This window comes from Humulus lupulus, chromosome 4 (genome assembly GCF_963169125.1).
Source record: "Humulus lupulus chromosome 4, drHumLupu1.1, whole genome shotgun sequence".
Classification (NCBI taxonomy): domain Eukaryota; kingdom Viridiplantae; phylum Streptophyta; class Magnoliopsida; order Rosales; family Cannabaceae; genus Humulus; species Humulus lupulus.
In genome coordinates, this window is record NC_084796.1 from 242,516,809 (window position 1) to 242,537,569 (window position 20,761).

The 20,761-nt window shown below is 42.4% G+C and overlaps 1 protein-coding gene and 1 non-coding gene across 2 annotated transcripts; one reads left to right on the forward strand and one right to left on the reverse strand.

The window, feature by feature from the left end:
- Positions 1 to 589: 589 nt before the first annotated feature.
- LOC133833085 (uncharacterized) lies at positions 590 to 2,290 on the reverse strand. Its single transcript, XM_062263343.1, has 3 exons — positions 1,907 to 2,290; positions 1,537 to 1,831; positions 590 to 1,449 (listed from the first exon to the last, which is right to left on the reverse strand). Exons 1-3 carry the CDS (start codon positions 2,288 to 2,290, stop codon positions 590 to 592), a joined length of 1,539 nt encoding a protein of 512 aa, XP_062119327.1.
- Positions 1,617 to 1,723, forward strand: LOC133833665 (small nucleolar RNA R71). The gene has a single exon (XR_009893033.1). It is a non-coding gene; the product is annotated as a small nucleolar RNA R71 (small nucleolar RNA).
- Positions 2,291 to 20,761: the final 18,471 nt, after the last annotated feature.

Here is a 20,761-nt window from a genome sequence, read left to right on the forward strand (position 1 = left end):
TACGTCACTTGGATACCTCACAGCCTCAAAAATATTAAATCGAATTGTCTCCCCATCAAATTCCATGGTCAACGTCCGTCATGCACATCAATCTTAGTTCTCGCAGTTTTCATGAATGGTCTCCCCAACAAAATTTGAGTGGAGCATGGAATAGATTCATCCTCCATATCAAGAACATAAAAATTAGCCGGAAACACCAATTCATTTACTTGAACTAAAACATATTCTATTACACCCTTGGGATAAGCATTCGACCTATCAGCAAGTTGAATAATCACCCTTGTTTCTTCAAGTGGACCGAGATTCAATGAAGCATAATGGAGAATGGCATGACATTGATAGAGGCTCCCAAATCCAACATACAACGCTCAATTCTTTTATTACCAATAGTGCAAGGGATAGTAAAAGTACCAGGATCCTTACACTTTGGTGGAAGCTTCTTTTGAAGAACTACGGAAACATTCTCCCCCACACTAACTTTTTCATTACCCCTCAACTTACGCTTATTAGTGCACAACTCTTTCAAAAACTTGGCATAGCACGACACTTGTTTAATAGCGTCAAGAAGAGGAATATTCACTTCTACCTTTCATAATGTATCAAGAATTTCCTTGTCAACCTCTTCCTTTTTAGTCTTCTTTAGTCTGCTTAGGAATGGAGGTGGAATGACAAAAGTAGGCTTAGGGCTTAGTTGTGTAGGGGTGGTTGGCTTTGGAGGAACATCTTCATTAACTGAGCAATCAACTTGTGGCTTGGATGACAATTTACTGGGCATTGGAGGACTAGGTGGAACATATTGTGTCCCACTTCGCAAAGTTACTACACTAGCATTCTCCTTAGGATTCATCTCAGGTTGTGAAGGCAATTTATTTGACAGATGAGCTTCCAACCTGTTATATGATGCTGCTAATTGTCCCACTTGATTCTCCAAACTTTTGATGGAAGCTTGGGTGGTTTGCTGAAATTGAAGAGTATTTGTAGCAAGTGCATTGATTAAATCCTCAGTAGAAGGTTTGACACTTGGTGGTGGAGCAGCTTGTGGTGGTTGTGATGGTTTAGGTACAAAATTATTTTGAGACCGCTGTTGCAAAGTGAAACCAGGTGGTCTCGCTGATGTTGGTTGTGGAGCAATTTGTTGTAGATTCCCATACCGAAGGTTTGGATGATCACGCCAGCCAGGATTATAAGTTTGTGAAGATGGTTCATAATACATCTGACGTAATTGACTAGGGAAATTTCCTACAGCGTTAACACCCTCAGTTTCTCCCTCCACTAGAGTAGGGCAAGTGTCAGTAGGGTGCCCCACAACTTGACAGATTCCACATGGCCGCACCTGTTGGCTTAAAGCTAGTTGTTGGACCACTGCAGTTAATTGAGCCAATTGTTGACCCAGCTGATTAGCATTAGAGGAGCTCACTTCATTAGCTGATTTGGGAGGTGGAACAAGATCTTGACGAATGCCAAACTATTGTGAGTTAGCAGCCATATTAGAAATCAAGCTCCTGGCTGCAGCAAAAGTCTTATCAACTAGTGCACCCCCACTGGCTGCATCAATCATACTCCTATCCAGTGATTGTAATCCTTCATAAAAGTACTGAATGAGGAGCTGTTCACTTATCTGATGATGAGGGCAACTAGCACACAACCTCTTAAATCTCTCCCAATATTCATACAAAGACTCTCTTGTATACTGCCTTATACCACAGATCTCTTTCCTGATGCTTCCAACTTTAGATGCTGGAAAGTATCGTTCTAGGAACATAGTCTTCATACCATTCCAAGTTTCAACAGTACCAGGTGGAAGATAGTACAACCACTCTTTAGCTGCATCCTATAGGGAGAAAGGAAAAGCTCGCAGCTTAATTTGTTCCTCAGTCACTGCAGCGGGTTTCATACTAGAACAGACAATATGAAACTCCTTCAAATGTTTATTCGGATCCTCACCAGGCAGCCCATGGAAAGAAGGCAATAAGTGGATGAGGCCCGACTTCAGCTCAAAGTTTACATCCAACGGTGGATATTGGATGCATAGTGGTTGTTGGTCAAGATTTGGCGCTGCCAACTCTTTCAATGTCCTTTGCTGGGCCACTGTTTTATAGGATCGAACTGAATCGTCAGAATCAGATTCATTGTCAGACGATAATGGCACTTTAACAGGATTATCTTGTGGAGCAAGACGTTGAAAAAGCGGATTATCGGTAATAATCCTTGAAGAACGAGAAGCTGACGATGACTCAAGATATTGTTTAAGCCGAGATAACCTTTCTTGAGTATCGTCTTCACCAGACATATACACCTGATAATTCCACAGTAAAAACTAATTAGTCACAAATAAATAAATAAATTTGAATAATAAAGAGAATAACAATAGTCCCCGGCAACGGTGCCAAAAATTTGTTGGCTGTCATATACCACACAAATTTAACAATGATTTTTCTTTCAATACTTCCAATTATTTCAGTATAATAGCAAGCACAAGTCGAACCCACGAGGGCTATCGTTCACTTTATTATTCAAGAATTAACACTAAAACTTAAAAGGGGATTTTGATTTTTTAACTCAATATTAAATAGCATAAACTAGAAAGCAATTAAAGATTGATATTACGATATTAAGAAACAATTAAAGGTTAATCTCTACCCTCAACAATCATTCCTAATCACTAATAATAAATATTATTCAAATTTCTCAATTAAACTATTAACCCCGCAGATAACGCTGAAGCAGTCAATTATCTCAGTCTCCCTATTATCCGTAATCAAGGCGAAGCGCTCAATAATTAACTCTTTTATCTAAGCGATAAATCTATGAACACATACAATCTATTTAACTTAGATAAAGCATTAAGTCTTATGGAAACAAGTCAATTTAGGCAATAAATTAATGAAGCATATAATTCATTTAACCTAGGTTCTATTTTTCATCACAATCAATAATTATTTTGACATCACTATCAATTGCAATTTATCACACACACTTAGAATCCTAAACTATTAGGTGAGTAGTAATTCTAAGATGACAATTGAACAATGTAAAACCTTAATTAGTTGGCCACCTAACAAGAAATCACAAAATTCATAACATTCAATTGGAAAAATAGAAACAATCTAATATTGAGAGAAATTAAAGAACAATATTCATTATCAATAATCAAGAATTCATGTCTTGGGTTTTGAATTAACCCTTAACCTAAAAAGAATCTACTCCATAATAGTAATCATAATCACAAACATAATTACAATTAAGATTATAGAGGTTAAGGGAAGAAAATAAACTAGATGGATGAACAAGATTGTTGTAGTGTTGTAGTCTTCTCTTCAGCCCCTTCTGAGTCTCTTTTTCTCTCAAAACCGTGATAAAAAATCTCTCTCAAGTTAACCCTAATCATCCTTTGTAGTCTCAATTAAATTCTAATTAACAAGTAATAAAAAATATGAAAATGACGTCGCAAGCCGCGGCCTAGAACAAAATCTGTCCCTCAGGCAGCGGCCTGCCTCCAATTTCTTCAATTCTTGATCTTAGATAGCTTCCACGTTGCCACCACTTCCACATTTCAATCCCGAAAGCTTTGAATACTCCTAAAACTTTATTTTAACCACACTTGCCATCAAAATGTCAGATTTATCATCATAAAACGCAACGTAGAAAATATGTTGTAGAATCACGAAACTTAGTGAAAACTATTAAAAATGTTATCATAACACCATCCAAGCATAGAAAAACTTAACAAATATTAATACAAAAATGACCTTATCAGCTGCACAAATCCAAGATGAAGGAGATCCACCTCCGGTGCAAACCCCTTCCAGCTCCGGCGAACGGTGGACCGGAGAGCTTTGCCATGTTCATATGCGATTCAAACGACATTGACTTTGGTCAGCAACTTCAGCAGATCTGGGAGACTTTGGCGGCGGCGACTACGATTGGTGGTGGAGGCCTGCAACTTCAAAGAACGGAGGGCAATGGAAGTCTTCAAGGTCAGCGAATTGTTTTTTATATCTGAATTCTAAACTTTTTTTTTTAGATCTAAAACTAACTTGTAAAAAAATTTAAGTTTAGGCAATCAATTGCTCATATTATTACAAATATAATTTCTTCTTCTTGAGTTGCAGATCGAAAATCGTTTGTTTTTTTTTATATGTTTTTTTTTTATCTTCAAGTTTGCAATAGGTAACTAGTTACCTTCAAGTTCTTACATGTGTGTATATTTCTGGTTTTTTATGGTAATTGGTTACCTTCATGTTCTGATATCTGTGTATATTTATAGGTTCTTTATTGTAACTGGTTACCTATGTTACTAAAATTATAGTTACTTTTTTTTCATTTTTTTCTTCGATCATTTTTTTTAAATAATTTATAATTGCTTATAAGAATAGATCATGTCTTTTCCCCCCTTGGTAATCGTTACCTATGTTACTAAAATTATAAAATTTATTCTTCCTTTTTTTAATGAAGTATTATTCATCTTTTTTCCTTTATATTTGATGTTTTTTTTCATATTTAATATACGTAACTCGTCATCCATCTTATGGTAACTGGTTATTCATCTTATGGCAGAATGTTACTCCTCTCAGGATAATTGGTCACCCCTCATACCATGTTATTTAACCTAGATATAAGATTTTTTTCTTACATTACCGTGAAAAGATCAATCAAGTAACTGATTACCTTACCCAAGCTTTGAAAAAAAATGTACAATCTAACAAAAATGAAAAAAAAAGTTTATAATAAATAAAAATAATAATAAACACAATTCATGTTACAAAACAAAATTGCAAGACAACCAAAGTAAAAAAAATAGTTATGTAATATTAATATAAAAATATCAATTGAGCTAAAAAATATCATTCCAAATAAATAAAACTTGATTAAGAATAAAACTATGACATTAACCAATTTTTATACAAAAATATGGGAAACTAAGCTCATAAAAGTAAAAATTCTTAAAAAAAATCATAGAATAACTTCTTTTTTTTTTTTTTTTTTGCCAAAAACCATATTTTTGTAAACTTTACTAAAAAGCTATATAAAATGTAATTTAGTGAGGATTTACTTTACATCTATCCAACTTATTTTACAACAATATTACACATATCTAACAATATTAATTATTTACCAATGTATCTATTAAATTATAAATATATTATAAGATAATTCACGTGTTATTATATTAATATTTATTTAATTTAAAATGTTATAATTTAAACAAATTAAGTACAGAGAGAAGCTTTTGAATTTATATATTGAGAATTTACTTATTTGGTACCTAGTATTTTTATAAAGTACACTCTTTTTTTCAAAAATAATCTTATGGTATTCTATACTTTAAAACTATATATATTTGGTACCCTAAACTTATATTTGATATATAAAATTTCATTAGTATGACCAAACTATCATAAATAATATGTAATTAAATAATTAAATTTGAATTTTGAACTCGTATAATTAATAAGAGTTTGATTAAATTTGTCAAATTTTATTAATTAAATTTGAGTTTAGGATACCAAATATGTATGATTTTAAAATACAGGGTACTAAATAAACATTATTGTAAACACATAATACTAAATGAAAATTATTGTAAACACAGTGTACCAAAATAATAATTTAGAGACACTTTTTGTGTGTGTCCATCTTAATCTTAGATTATAAAATAACTCAAACTAATTTTCTAAATATTGAGACAACAATTTTTCTTATATAATCATGTTATACAATTTAATGAAATCTCATCTTCTAGTACATAAGTTGGAGTTCACTTATTTAAAAAATATTACTATATGAAATCATTATTTATTTAATTTACTAAATATTATATAATTCTTGAAAAATATATGTATAACATGCATTGCACATAGTTTGCACATTTATATTTAGTATTTTATATTTAGTAGAAACATTCTTAGATATATACTTCTAGGACAATTTTATTCCACTGATGTCACTTTAACTTTTATTGGTAAAGTCTTTTCTGTTTTCGGCACTCTTAATTTTTTTTATATGACATGTACATTGTAATTTTAACTAGCATTCCATTAGATTTTAGAAAATTTCAAATAATTTATGATACAAAAATCATAATTCAAATAGTTTGTTTTATATGTGTATAAAAAATAATATGATCACGTGCAATTAGCTGTTTGAACTTTGATTTTGATATAGTAAATTATTTAAAATTTCATAAAATCTGGTGGAATGTCTGTTATAACTACAATGTACACTATCATATAAAAATAAATGATTCTACAGGGGGCGTCTCTGTTTGAAATTTAATAATAGGTATGTGTGCAACTAATTGTTTGAAATATGATTTTGACACCGTAAATTATTTGAAATTTCTCAAAAACTGATAGAGTGCTTGCTATAACTACAATGTACATTTTCATATAAAAAAATTAGTATTGACGCGGTTCTTCGCCAACAGGTAATTAAGAGAAGAAGAGAAGGGGACTAGTGCTGAAAGTAGAACCGTCACAGATATGAAATCTTAGAGAATGAACTATGTGACTCAAGACACGTTTTTAAGTGGTTCAAAGGTTAAAATCCTTCTACTCCACTAGTCAATATTATTGATGTATTCTGGGTATTTGGTTTACAAAGTATATGGCTCTTCAGAGACTATTTTTTCCAACCCCTATCAACTCCCAGGGTCCCCATATTTATAGGAGAAGGCACCTGGAAGTTGGTAGGGAGGTCATCACGTGACCTTACCATTTGTCATATCAACTCTGTAACATTTATGATTAATTCCTAAACCTGACACATAAGTGTGGTCTAATCAGTATGTAAGGAGATAATGGGCCGCACGGCCCGACCCAGCCGTGGATGTCTGAATGCACACGTTCCTGATGCGTGCCCGAGAAGTCAGGGAGATATCGGACACGTGATGTCAGATATAGGCACGTTTATCTTGCGTGTGCTGACTTTACAAAGGGTCAGAGATCCACGAGCAGCAGCTCACACAACGAGCTGCTTCACAGCATTGGCGAGTTCTTGAGGATACCTCGAGCTAAGTGGGTACGACCTGGAAAACAAAATCTCTGACCTGGGGAAGTCCTCGGACTAACCTTGATTAGTCCGAGGTTCGACCTGCTAATCAGCCCGTGGGAAAACTAGGGTGTACATCTGCCCCCCAAGCTCCTGCTCGTGGTATATGACGTCGTATATAGAAGACCACAGTAGGGGCTTTTAGACTTCCCTACAGCCCTTCACATTCCACTTTTTGTGCAGGCGTCTGATACGTGGAACGCCGTGGGTGGTGACGGTACGTTTTACGAGAACCGCATTTAATGGCCTAGCCTATCGCCCAGCCGTCGTTTCATATTTCGACTGGAAGGCCTCGGATCCCTCACTAGGGCCATCCAAGAGCCTTCTTCACGTGATATTTCCCTTATATAAAAAGGGGGTGGCCATCCTACGCACGGACCACCCCTTCATTCAAATATTTCCCAAATCTCTTTCCTTCTTCCTTCTCTGACTTTCAGAAGAACGAAACCCTCGACTCTACTGCCACCATTTTCCTTGTTCTCGAAGCTTAGGCGCACGAGTTCCTCCAAAGCTTTGGAAGCTACTGCACCGACGAGGCTCCTGCCAACGCAACACTCTCGTTTACCGTACAGCCATATACTGTAAGTTTTCTGACCCTGTTCATTTTGAAAGCATGTCACTGTAGTTTAGGTGAGAATTTTTACTGTAGCCGCATGCAAGGGTTTTCTGGGTTGCGAGGGTAGGAGGGTGACAGCCCCTTTTAGGCTAGGGCACGCTTGTTGTAGGAAATCGCCTTAGAGTATGGGTTTCAAGATGCTTCCCCAGAAACAATTTCTGGTTAGGATCTTTAGGAATTTTGGGTGCAAAACCGGGTAGCTTAGGGGATACGCTTCAAAAGCGATTTTGTAACGTTCTGCCTGTTGAAACTTCCCCCCCAAGGCAAATTTTTACTCTGAACCCCCTGACACACGAATTCCGAGTAATCTGGGATCTGTTGGGAGCATATGCGCGTGTTCATTGAACCGCATGGTTCCACTCTCCGCGGGCTGGGCTTACCTCAGCTCGTGTTAATAATGATTGCTTTGTCCTTCTGCTTGGGTCGCCTTTTCTAAAGTGTTTTCTTTTGTTCGATAGGCGACCAGATGGCTCCAAAAAGGAATCTGCCTCAGAAGAACGTGGGAAGCTTGATCTCCCAGCAAGAGAAAGGAAAGGCGGTGACGCCCAGCTCGCCGATCCCCCACTTTGGGCCGGCCGTGGAGAAACAAGTCGAGGTGGCCCCCGACGCATTCTTTGAGGCGGAGAGAATCGTCTCAAATGTGACCGACCAGGCGAAGATCAACAAACTTTTTCTCACCCACAAGATCCCACTGGGGAAGGCCTCAGTCATAGCCCGACCTGCTGCGGAGGGCGAGCGGAGCTGTACGCCGCTGGACGAATCGTTCGCGGCCTGGAGCGGTGAGCACTTCAAGGCAAGGGCCTTCCTCCCCCTGGATCAGTACTTCGCTGACTTTCTGAACTACGTGGGGTTGGCCCCTTTTCAGCTCCCCCCCAACTCCTACCGTCTGCTGGCGGGGTTGAGGTACTTGTTCAAGAAGCAGGAGTGGGAGGTCCCTACTCCTGCTGATATTTTATATTTCTTTTGCCTCAAAGCCAGCCCGGATCAGCGGGGGCGAGGTGACGGGTTTTACTATTTAACCCGTTTTCCTAATACAGCGGCGGTCATCGAGCTACCAAGCCATCCAAATGACTTCAAGGACCAGTTTTTCATGTCAACTGGGTTCCGGAACTGTGAGCACCACTACTTCAATCGTCCTCGTAAGTGAACCCTGACCCTAGCTCGCATTTTAAGTTTTGTTTAATTTTAGCTCCCCCGTACTCCATTATGATTCCATCCCAATCTTGCAGCCATCTACGCGAGGACCGAGAAGTCTGCGACCCTCGGGGGTCAATATGAAACACTGACGGGCTTGCCCCCCAGTGAAAAGGACTACCGCGTGCTCGTGACGGACGAGACGATGGTGTTCTGCAAACTGATTTTTCCAAATCAGACTCTGAACCTGAAGAGGCTCCGGGGGCCGCCCCCAGCTCGCGCAAACAGACCTATCACCGTGGAGGAGGTCGCGGAAGAGGAGGACGAGGAGGACGAAACAGTTGAAGTTCCGCTCGTGAGGAATAGAAAGAGGACCTTGGAGGTCGCTCAGGGGATGGATGAGGAGAGGATCCAAACCGGAGCAGCCGCAGGTCCTTCCGGTCAAGGTAACCCTTATTTTTTTAAGAATGTAGATAGGGCCGCTGCAGACCCCCAGCTGGTTAGGTTCAATCCTAGGCAGATCGTCCATCGTCACGGGAGGGACCCGGACCTAAATACACTCCTGCTCCATTGTGTTGACCGGCTCGTGCTGGATCACCAGGAGAGCCGGCCTAGGGGTACCGTAGTAGTAGATAACACCCTAGCTTTTAGGTCGATCCTTTTTTAGGAGTATGGGACCAACTTACGCACATGGCCATCACTTCAGAGGGGTGCCTATGCTCCGGGTTTTAGACAGTATGTAGAAGAGTCAAGCCCCGAGTCAGAACCGGACCTAGAACCCGCATCAGTTCGCGAGATAATTGTCCTAGGCTCTTCCAGCTCGGGGGGTAGGGCTCCCTTAATATTTGTATACTTTTTTGCTCTTAACCTCTGCATGTTTGCTAACTTGTAATAACCATGCTTTTGTTTTTGGCAGAAGAGATGTCTCAGCCCGGGGGTAATCTGCGGGGTGTAGTCTTCGGCGGGAATCCCCCAGCAGGGCCAAGGTTGAAAAGGCTCCGAGTCCAAGAGCGCGGCTGGGGCCTCCACCAAATCCCCGGCTAAGGAGAATGAAAAGACCCCGCCATCCCAGGTCGAGGGGGCGATCCTTCCTGTTCCCGGAGCAGGACACATGCCCCCGCCACCCCAGCGATCTCCACCATCCACCCAGGACGTGGTACTGGAGGTCGGGGCTCCCATGCCCCCGGACGTACGCATACCAGTTGATCCCCATGATCTGGGAAAGATCCCAGAAGCATTCCAGGGGACGGTGTATGAGTCGGCGAGCTATGCCGTCGGCCGCTTCTACAAGCTCAAAGAGAAGAATCTCCGGGCTATCGAAGCAACGAGCCTGGTCCGAGTCATAGAGTCTTCGATGGACATGACCCTAACGGTAATCTGCCCCACTCTTTTAAAGCTGTAACACTTACACAATGCCTTGTTTTTCCACTTAGCCAACTTATCCTTCCTTTCTTGCAGGGCATTGTTGCCGCTCATCGAGGTATCGCCAGGACCAAGGCTCAGCTCGAGGAGATGGAGGCTGAGCGCCAGGCCGCCCTTCAGGAAGCTCAGGCGGCGAAAGATGCGCTGGCGGCTTCGAAGGCCGAGCTAGAGAGGAGCCGCTCAAAGAACCGAGAACTTGAAACCTCCCTTGCCACTTCGCGAGCAGATCTCGAGGTAGCGAAGACCGAGGCCCAGACTGCCCTGGAGGCCGCCTTGGAAGCCGAGCGGGCCATCTCGGAGCAGTCAATGCAGGACCTGTTCTATCACTGTTGGGCCCATAACCCGGATGCTGACTTCTCTTTTATGCCACCGGACCTCTGGGCTATTTTGCTGCCGAAACTCCAAGCCCGCCTAAAAAAGAGGTACCGCCCTCGGAGACTGGGGAAGCCTCTGGCGCGGCGGAGCAGGGCGAGACCGCGACCGCGACCTCCAAAGGACCAGCTGATGGGGCTTAGGGCACTCCTCCTTATGCATTTGTAATTATTTTTATTTTGTCTTTGTAACCTTTTAATGAGGTGTTTTCACCTTGAGACGATTTACTTGGTCACCTTAACTTATATATATTATTTTTTTATATAAGCTTAGTTCATGCTAACCGTTATTTATATCCCGAGCTCTTTAAGAAAGAGCCACGACCAATAAACTTAACTTCCAAGTTTTATGACCCGGTTAAAACCAGGACCTTATTTTGAAAACTTAGTTCGTGTTAACTTTTATCCATATCCCGAGCTCTTTAAGAAGAACCACGATCAATAAATTTAAGTTAACTTCTAAGTTTTATGACCCGGTTAAAACCAGGAACTTATTTTGAAAACTTAGTTCGTGTTAACTTTTATCCATATCCCGAGCTCTTTAAGAAGAACCACGATCAATAAATTTAAGTTAACTTAAGTTTTATGACCCGGTTAAAACCAGGAACTTATTTTGAAAACTTAGCTCGTGTTAACTTTTATCCATATCCCGAGCTCTTTAAGAAGAACCACGATCAATAAATTTAAGTTAACTTCCAAGTTTTATGACCCGGTTAAAACCAGGACCTTATTTTGAAAACTTAGTTCGTGTTAACTTTTATCCATATCCCGAGCTCTTTAAGAAGAACCACGATCAATAAATTTAAGTTAACTTCCAAGTTTTATAACCCGGTTAAAACCAGGATAGGACTTAGTCCGCGTTAACCCTTATTCATAGATAAGAGTCAACATCTAAGTCGTTAAGGAGACCTAGTTATATCCAGGTACCATATGCCCCCCAAGTAACTGGGAAAGGGTCTTTCATGGTTACTTTTAAAATCACACTTGCAAATAAAAATAAACATTCGATTCTTATTTATACATAGAAAGTGGCCCTCCAGGCCTTACAAGTGGATCATTGATAGTATTTCTTTAAGTGGATGGCATTCCAAGTCCGCGGGATCGCCCCTCCATCAAGTCGAGCTAACTTATAAGTTCCCTCCTTGATGACTTCGATGACCTGGTATGGTCCTTCCCAGTTTGGTCCCAAAACCCCATCATTGGGATCTTTTCCGGCCAGGAAAACTCTCCTTAGGATCAAATCGCCAACGCTAAAGGCGCATTTTTTGACCTTAGTGTTGAAGTAGCGAGTGATCTTTTGCTGATAATGGGCGAGTTGGAGTTGCGAATCCTCCCGCCTTTCATCAACTAGGTCTAGGGAATGGCATAGGAGTTCGTGGTTCCGGTCTTGGTCGTAGGATTGGACTCTATGCGACAGAACTTTAACCTCCACGGGGAGGACTGCTTCACTCCCAAAGGCTAGGGAGAAAGGAGTGTGACCCGTGGGAGTTCGATGCGAGGTCCGGTACGCCCACAGGATCTGGGGGAGCTGGTCTGGCCAGACCCACTTTGCCTCATCTAGCCTCTTCTTGAGGCTTGCCTTTAGAGTTTTGTTCACAGCCTCGACCTGGCCGTTCGCCTGGGGATAGGCCACGGACGAGAAACTTTTAACAATTCCGTGCCTTTCACAAAATTCGGTGAACAGATCGTTGTCAAATTGGGTGCCGTTGTCGGAGACGATCTTCTTAGGAAGGCCAAATCGACAGATGATGCTTTTCACCACAAAGTCGAGTATTTTCTTCGATGTTATTGTCGCCAATGGCTCTGCTTCGGCCCACTTGGTGAAGTAGTCAACGGCTACAACGGCGTAACGGACCCCGCCCTTACCGGTGGGCAGAGCGCCCACTAGATCTATTCCCCAAACGGCAAATGGCCAAGGAGCCGAGATCATTTTTAGCTCGACCGGAGGAGCTCGGGCAACCACAGCAAATCGCTGACACTTGTCGCACCTTTTCATATACGAGATTGAGTCTTTGGACAGAGTCGGCCAATAATAACCTTGCCTGAGAACCTTTAAGGCTAGGCTTTGCCCCCCAGTGTGGTCTCCGCAAAATCCTTTGTGGACTTCCTGCAGGATGGCCTTCGCTTCACTTGGAAGAACGCACCGGAGGAGAGGTAGGGAGTGCCCACGTCGGTACAACACTCCTTCGACTAGCGTATATCTAGAAGCTTGATAAAGGACTCGTCGTACGCCGTTACGCTCTTCGGGTAACCTGCCTTCGACGAGATACTCAAGAATGAGAGTCATCCAGGTCGGCCTAATATCAATCATCTCGATCTCTGCCCGATCTCCTTCTATACTTGGTTTTTCCAAGAATTCTATTGGCACCAACCCCAGGGTTTCTGCCTCTCCCGAGGTGGCGAGTTTGGCGAGAGCATCTGCGTTGGCGTTCTGCTCCCGAGGTATCTGTTCGATCGACCCTCGCCCGAATGTGGCCAACTCGTCTTTTACTTTTGCCAAATAGGCAGCCATCTTGGGTCCTCGCGCCTGATACTCTCCCAGAACATGGTTCACCACGAGCTGGGAGTCACTGAAGCACTGGACGGAGCTCGCTTTTATCTCACTAGCTACCCTCAGCCCAGCCAATAAAGCCTCGTACTCTGCCTCGTTGTTAGACGCCTTGAACCCGAACCTTAGCGCCGAGTGGAATCTATGTCCCTCGGGGGATATCAGGATGATTCCGGCCCCGGAGCCGTTCTCGTTAGATGAACCATCAACGAAGATCTTCCACGATGAATATGGGGAAGCGACCTGAGGCAAGCCTTCTGATGGATTCTCCTAGAATCCCGCGCACTCCGCCATGAAGTCGGCCAAGGCCTGACTTTTTATGGCAGTACGTGGAGTATAGAAAATCTCGAACTGACTGAGCTCGATCGCCGACTTTAGCAAACGCCCCGATGCTTCAGGCTTTTGCAACACCTGCCTTAGAGGCTGATCGGTCATGACGTGCACCGAGTGGGACTGGAAATGCCAATTTTTCCATCAGTGGGTATCGTGACTCTGCTCCGAGGAGTCTCTTGCTGATGTAGTAGACTGGCTTTTGAACTTGGTCCTCTTCTCGCACTAGCACGACGCTTGCTGCATCCTCAGTGACGGCCATGTAGAGGAAAAGAGGTTCTCCTGCCCTGGGCTTGGACAGCACGGGCGGTTCAGCCAGATGCGCCTTCAAGTCGAGGAATGCGCTTTTGCATTCTACTATCCACTCATACTTCTTGTTTCCCCGGAGCAGGTTGTAGAAGGGCAAACACTTGTCGGTTGATTTGGAAATGAACCAGTTGAGTGCTGCCACTCTTCCTGTGAGGCCTTGGACGTCTTTCCGCGACCTGGGGGAAGGAAGCTCGAGCAGTGACCTGATTTTGTCGGGGTTTGCCTCGATTCCTCGGGTATTGACTATGAACCCCAGGAATTTCCCTGATGCGACACCGAACGTGCATTTATGAGGATTGAGCCTCATGCCGTATTCTCGTAGTATTTTAAAACATTCTTCCAGGTCGGGAACATGGTTGTCGGCAGTCTTTGATTTGACAAGCATGTCATCAACATACACCTCCATGTTCTTTCCGATCTGGTCCGCGAACATTCTGTTTACTAGCCTCTGATAGGTAGCTCTGGCATTCTTCAGACCAAATGGCATGACTTTATAGCAATAGACATTCGTTGGGGTCATGAAGCTGGTATGCTCCTGGTCCCTCGGGTTCATCGCGATCTGATTGTAACCTGAGTACGTGTCCATGAAGGACATGAGCTCGTGCCCCGCCGTGGCATCCACCAGCTGATCGATCCTTGGCAATGGAAAGCAATCCTTGGGGCAGGCTTTATTCAGGTCGGAGAAGTCAATACAGGTCTGCCACTTCCCGTTGGGCTTTGGAACCAGCACGGGATTAGCGACCCAAATTACAAATTTGGCTTCGCGGATAAAGCCACACTTTTTGAGCCGGGCCACTTCTTCTTCAAGGGCTTCGGCTCGGGTCGTTCCTAAACGCCTCTGCTTTTGGGATTTGGCAGGAACACTTTTATCCAGGTGGAGTGTGTGCATGATGGCACTCGGACTAATCCCCACCATATCCTCGTGGGACCAGGCAAATACGTCTAAGCTATTCTTCAGAAACGCAATCAGCTCCGCCTTTCTCTTATCGCAGAGGTTCTTCCCAAGCTTAACCGTCCGTGACGGATTTTGTTCATCAATGTTCACCTCCTCGAGCTCCTCAATAGCCTGGAGCTCAGATTTGTCCTCGCCTACTCGGGGGTCAATGTCCTCGCTCAAGGCGATCTTTTCTTCTTCGGTCTTCTGAGGTTTATCAATCTCAGGAGCCGCCAAGGGTCCCTGAGATTCCTCCTTGCCCTGAATGGCCATTGCCAGCTGCCCGGGTTTAGACTTTCCCTTCATGGAAATGCTGTAGCATTCCCTGGAAGCGAGCTGATCGCCCTTGATGGTACAGATTCCTGTTGAAGTAGGGAACTTCATGGCGAGGTGTCGAACGGAAGTGATGGCCTCGAAAGCTATGAGCGCAGGTCGTCCCAAAATGGCGTTGTAGGCAGCGGAGCAGTCAATGACCACGAACTCAAGTAGCTTGGAGACTGTCCGAGACTCTTCTCTTAGGGTGATCACCAGCTCGATCGTCCCTATCGCTGCTGATCCTTCTCCCGAAAAGCCATATAGCATCATCGAGGTTGCCTTTAGCTCGGCGACAGTCAGACCCATCTTTTCTAAGGTGGATCGGAATAGGAGGTTCACCGAGCTTCCATTGTCCACCAACACTCTCCTTATTTTCCGGTTGGCGAGCTGGACTGCTACGACCAAGGGATCGTTATGAGGGAATTGGACATGGCCTACGTCTTCCTCCGTGAAAGTTATCGGTTGTTTCTCTAGCCGTTGCTGTTTTGACTGACGTTGCTCCGGGACGAACTCCGCTCCGTTGTGGGCCTTTAACTCATTCACATACCTCTTCTGTGCGCCTCTGCTCATGCCAGCCATATGCGGCCCTCCAGAGATGGTGGATATCTCTCCCTCGGTCACGGGAGGAGGGACGTCCTGATCTACCTGAGGCCCGGGCTGATTGGCTGGGACTTCTGGAGTTGGTCGACCCGCTGGGACCCTGTTTCGTGAATATTGTGCCAAGAGGCCTGCTCGGATGAGAGTCTCAATTTCATCTTTTAGTTGCCTGCAATCGTCGGTATTGTGGCCAATTTTGTTATGGAAACGGCAGAACTTCGAAGTATCTCTCTTTCCCTTGTGGTGTTTCAATGGCTCCGACCTCTTCTAGGGGACCCGAGCAGCGTTGGCCAGGAAAATATTTTCCCTGGACTGGGTGAGCTCGGTATATGTTGTGAACACGGGCTTGAATTTATCCACAGACTTATTCTTCTTTTGACCGTGCTGGCTGTTTTCACCGTTTCCCTTTCTTTTGCCACCGCCGGGCTGGTTGTTCTGCGCGTCGCCGGGGATTGCCACCGCGATCTCCGTCCCTGCTCCAGCAGGCTTCTCGGGAACCTGGCTGGTCCCCGCAGCTGAAGCTTCAGCTTCTTCTAAGTTTATCCATTCTTGGGCTCTGTTAAGGAATTCGTTAACCGAGCCGAATCCCTTCCTCTGAATATCTTTCCACAGGTCTCCTCCAACCAGGATTCCGGTTCTCATGGCCATGAGCTTAGAGCTATCGTCATCGTCCCGAGCTCGAGCAGCGACATTCGCGAATCTGCTCAAGTAGGCTTTTAGCGTTTCACCGGGCTGCTGTCTCACGTTAGCTAGGGAGTTTGCCTAGATTCGGGCGGCCTGAGAGGCGCGGAATGCCCTTTTGAAGTCAGCTGAAAAAGTCTTCCAGGAACTGATTGACTGTCTTTTACTTTGCTTGAACCACTGTCTGGCAGGTCCGATCAGTGTGGAAGGAAAGATCAAGCAACGCAGCTCCGGGCCAATGTTATGAGCCATCATTAGGGTGTTGAACATCCCCAAATGATCCGACGGGTCCCCGTCCCCGTTAAACTTTGACAAATGGGGCATACGAAAACCAGATGGCTAGGCTGTCGCTGCTATATTGGGGGCGAAGAGTTCCATTTCGTCGCCCGAATCATACTCGTCTTTTTCTTTTTCTGTCAGGAGCTTTCTCATCAGCTCCTTCATTTGAGTTAGGCGCTCGAGGGTTTTGTCCTGAGATCCTGGGTTATTCCGGGGCTGTTCCACAGCTCCCGACCCATTGTACACATTAGGTGGGTTGTTGCCCCTCCTATCTTGAGATAGGTTATTTGGGACATTCCCTCCGTTACGTACTTCAGATCGGACTCCCGCCGAGCGGGCCTGCCTACCATCTTCGGTTCGATCGTCTCTGTGAGAGTTGAGGTGATCTCGGAGGTCGCCTCCCTGTGTAGTCTGGTGACTTTGTGCCGAACTCAGTCGCTGACGCAGGTCTCCTCCCGAGAGATCACTCCGGCGACTACCGGTCCAGTGGCTCCTGCTAGATAGGCTTGGAGTGTGTATTTGGCGGTTACGATCTGATCCTTCCCCGGGCACCCTGCTGCGCTAGGAAGGCCCAGCCGACGGCGGGTCTCTCCTACTACTCCCGTAGGCTGGGATGTCCCAAATGGGCTGAGGAGATGGGTATCTGATTGGAGAAGGAGGATGCCTGACTGGGGAGGCGATCCTAGTTCCGTCCGTACGGATCAAATTTGGCGGGGGCCTTTCGGCCCTGCCAGCTTGCTGGTCCTGCGCAGGGCGAGCTGGAGGAGGCGCAGGACGGTCTTCTGGGACGGCTGGCGCTGCGGGCCCGCCCCGGATCTCCTTCGGGAGTTTCCTCGAGCTCTTCTGGGCGCCCTCGAGGAAGGTTGAGAGCTAGGGGTTGACGTCCTAACCGAACGACTGTATTGCTGTTGTCTGACCCCAGGCATTTCCCTGAAGTTTGCCTTTTGATGGTGTGATGAAGGGGTGGAGTTGGCTGCATGAGGCCTATCTGAACGGCTATGTCTGGACCGATTACTCCGGCGAGACTTAGGAGCCTCACCTTGCCTCTCTCCAACGTTAACGTTGGTTGTGAGAGGGGGTAGTCGGGCCAGAATATCCTGGATTTGCCGACCGGCTGTTGCTAACTGGCTCCTCAGTTGAGCATTCTCCATCTCCACCGCAGTATAATAACACGGGTTCGGATTAGGTGGCCGGGGTGCTGAGCTACCAGTGTCGTCCTGGCCCGCCGGCTGCTTTCCTGGCCTCTGCTGGACTTCAGGAATTTGCTCATCAGGGATGGCAACATGGTGGGCCTCCTGCCCATCATGCTGTTCTGTTTCGTTGCCATGCCTGGATCGAGTGGTCACCATAGTTGGATGTTTGTGGTAGCACTAATCGAACTTGCTCTCAATGAAAGCACAAAACTGTTGACGCGGTTCTTCACCAACAGGTAATTAAGAGAAGAAGAGAAAGGGACTAATGCTGAAAGTAGAACCGTCACAGATATGAAATCTTAGAGAATGAACTATGTGACTCAAGACACGTTTTTAAGTGGTTCAAAGGTTAAAATCCTTCTACTCTACTAGTCAATATTATTGATGTATTCTGGGTATTTGGTTTACAAAGTATATGGCTCTTCAGAGACTATTTTTTCCAACCCCTATCAACTCCCAGGGTCCCCATATTTATAGGAGAAGGCACCTGGAAGTTGGTAGGGAGGTCATCACGTGACCTTACCATTTGTCATATCAACTCTGTAACATTTATGATTAATTCCTAAACCTGACACATAAGTGTGGTCTAATCAGTATGTAAGGAGATAATGGGCCGCACGGCCCGACCCAGCCGTGGATGTCTGAATGCGCACGTTCCTGATGCGTGCCCGGGAAGTCAGGGAGATATCGGACACGTGATGTCAGATATAGGCACGTTTATCTTGCGTGTGCTGACATTACAAAGGGTCAGAGATCCACGAGCAGCAGCTCGCACAACGAGCTGCTTCACTGACCCAACCTTCGGCCTTAAGGACTTCTTCCCCCAGTCTTGGGCAGCATTGGCGAGTTCTTGAGGATACCTCGAGCTAAGTGGGTACGACCTGGAAAACAAAATCTCTGACCTGGGGAAGTCCTCGGACTAACCTTGATTAGTCCGAGGTTCGACCTGCTAATCAGCCCGTGGGAAAACCAGGGCGTACAATTAGGTTATAATATCTTTATGTCCAGAAAACATAGAAGACTCTATTAGTAGATGTTAAATTGACACCCCATATTCTAAAATTTCTCCATAATTATAATGATACTAGTAGAATTAACGTGCAATGCACGTTTCTTTAGTTTTAAATTTATAAATATGCTTATTTAAATATGTATTTATTTTTATTATATATTTTTAATTATCATATCTCTTCTATATAATAGGTGTGTAGATAACGAAAATTATTGGTTTTAACGGTTTTTTATTTTTTTAATGTTAACTTTAACGAAATATTTTTATATTTAACAGAACATTCTTATATTTAACGGTAGTTTGTAAACACTTAAATTTAAATAAAATAAAATAAATAATTAAAAAAATTAAATAAGATATTTTTTAGATATTTTACATTGATAATTATTTTAAAATAATTAAAAAAAATTAAAATATGATATTTTTGAGATATTTTACAATGATAATTATTTAAAAATAATAAAATCATACGTTTTATAACTTAAATAAAATTTAACTAAACTTATAAACTCACTTATTAAAATAATATCATGTTAAACATATAGTATAATCTACTGTGAATTAGCAACAAATTGATTTTTTTTTTTAAAAAAAAACTAGCAAGAAACTTATATATAAGATCCACGTATAATACTTAATATTACATTAAACATATAATATATAATCTCTTATAGTCAATCTCAAATTCAAAAACTAGAACAAACATAAACTTAAAAAAAAAAGAATTAAAATAGGATATTTATTTAAAAAACTATATTACATTAATATAAATTTAATAAAAATAATCAATAAATTTTATAAATAAAACTAAGCAAACGTGCATATTGCTAGTTGCTTGTATCTAGTTTATTTTAACTAAATAAACAATGTCATAAAAATAAATAAAAAGATGTTTAATATAAGGGTTTATACATTTTTGGACCCTGTGTTTTGTCTCATTACCTGTTTGGACCCTTGTTTAAAGCCCAAACGTGACTTCCACTTAGTGGTGGTTGTAGTATAGATTGGGCGGTCGATTCCACAAGGAGGCAAATAAATAAAGTTAATCAATAAATAATGTGAGAAAAATAGAAAGAGTGATATATTTTTTTTTTGAGATTTAAAGATTAGAAATAAAAATAGATTAAAATGTGATGTAACAATAGGTAACAAGTAGGAAGGATCAAGAATCACCAATATGCATACTTATTTATTTGGATCTTTGATTCACAAAAGTTACACAAATTGATAGTTCACATCCCAACTATTCATTTGGAAGATTTAACATTAAAGCACAAATATATTTTATGAAATTTTATTCAAGTGATTATTATTCTTTACCATGGAAAGATGAGGTAAATCTTATGAGAAATCTAAAAATGACATTATACCATTGGCAATAATGCAATAAAATATTGGACATAAAACCTAACACAAATATTACTTTTACCATTTATAAAATACATAGAAAGAGCATGACTAATTCTATATAGATTTTAGCAAAAGTAAATATATATGGATGAGATGGAGAAAATGATAAATACATTATCTATATTATTTTCACTAATTTGTTAATACATAGAAAGTGCTTGTCAAAATCTATATACTATTAGTAAACATAAATATAGATAACAAGATAAATAAATAGAGATGAAAGAAAATAAATCACTCAAATATATAAACTTGAAGTACATGGTGAATCAAAAAATACCAAACAAAGTCATAGTGTATATAGGATCATCCTAACCTTCCCAAGAAGGTTAGCCTATTATGCTAGACATTCTCATAAAATTCTAGAGAGAAAATATGAGAGATGAGACTAAAATTTGGTAGAGTTTTGCTACCTTAAAATTACATACATAATGTGAAATGAGAGTCCCTATTTATAGATGGAGAAAATTACTAAAAATAAATTAAACAACAATTTGAGGTTTACAAAATAAATCTGAAATATTAATAATAAAATATGATTTTGAAAAATCAAATCTTAT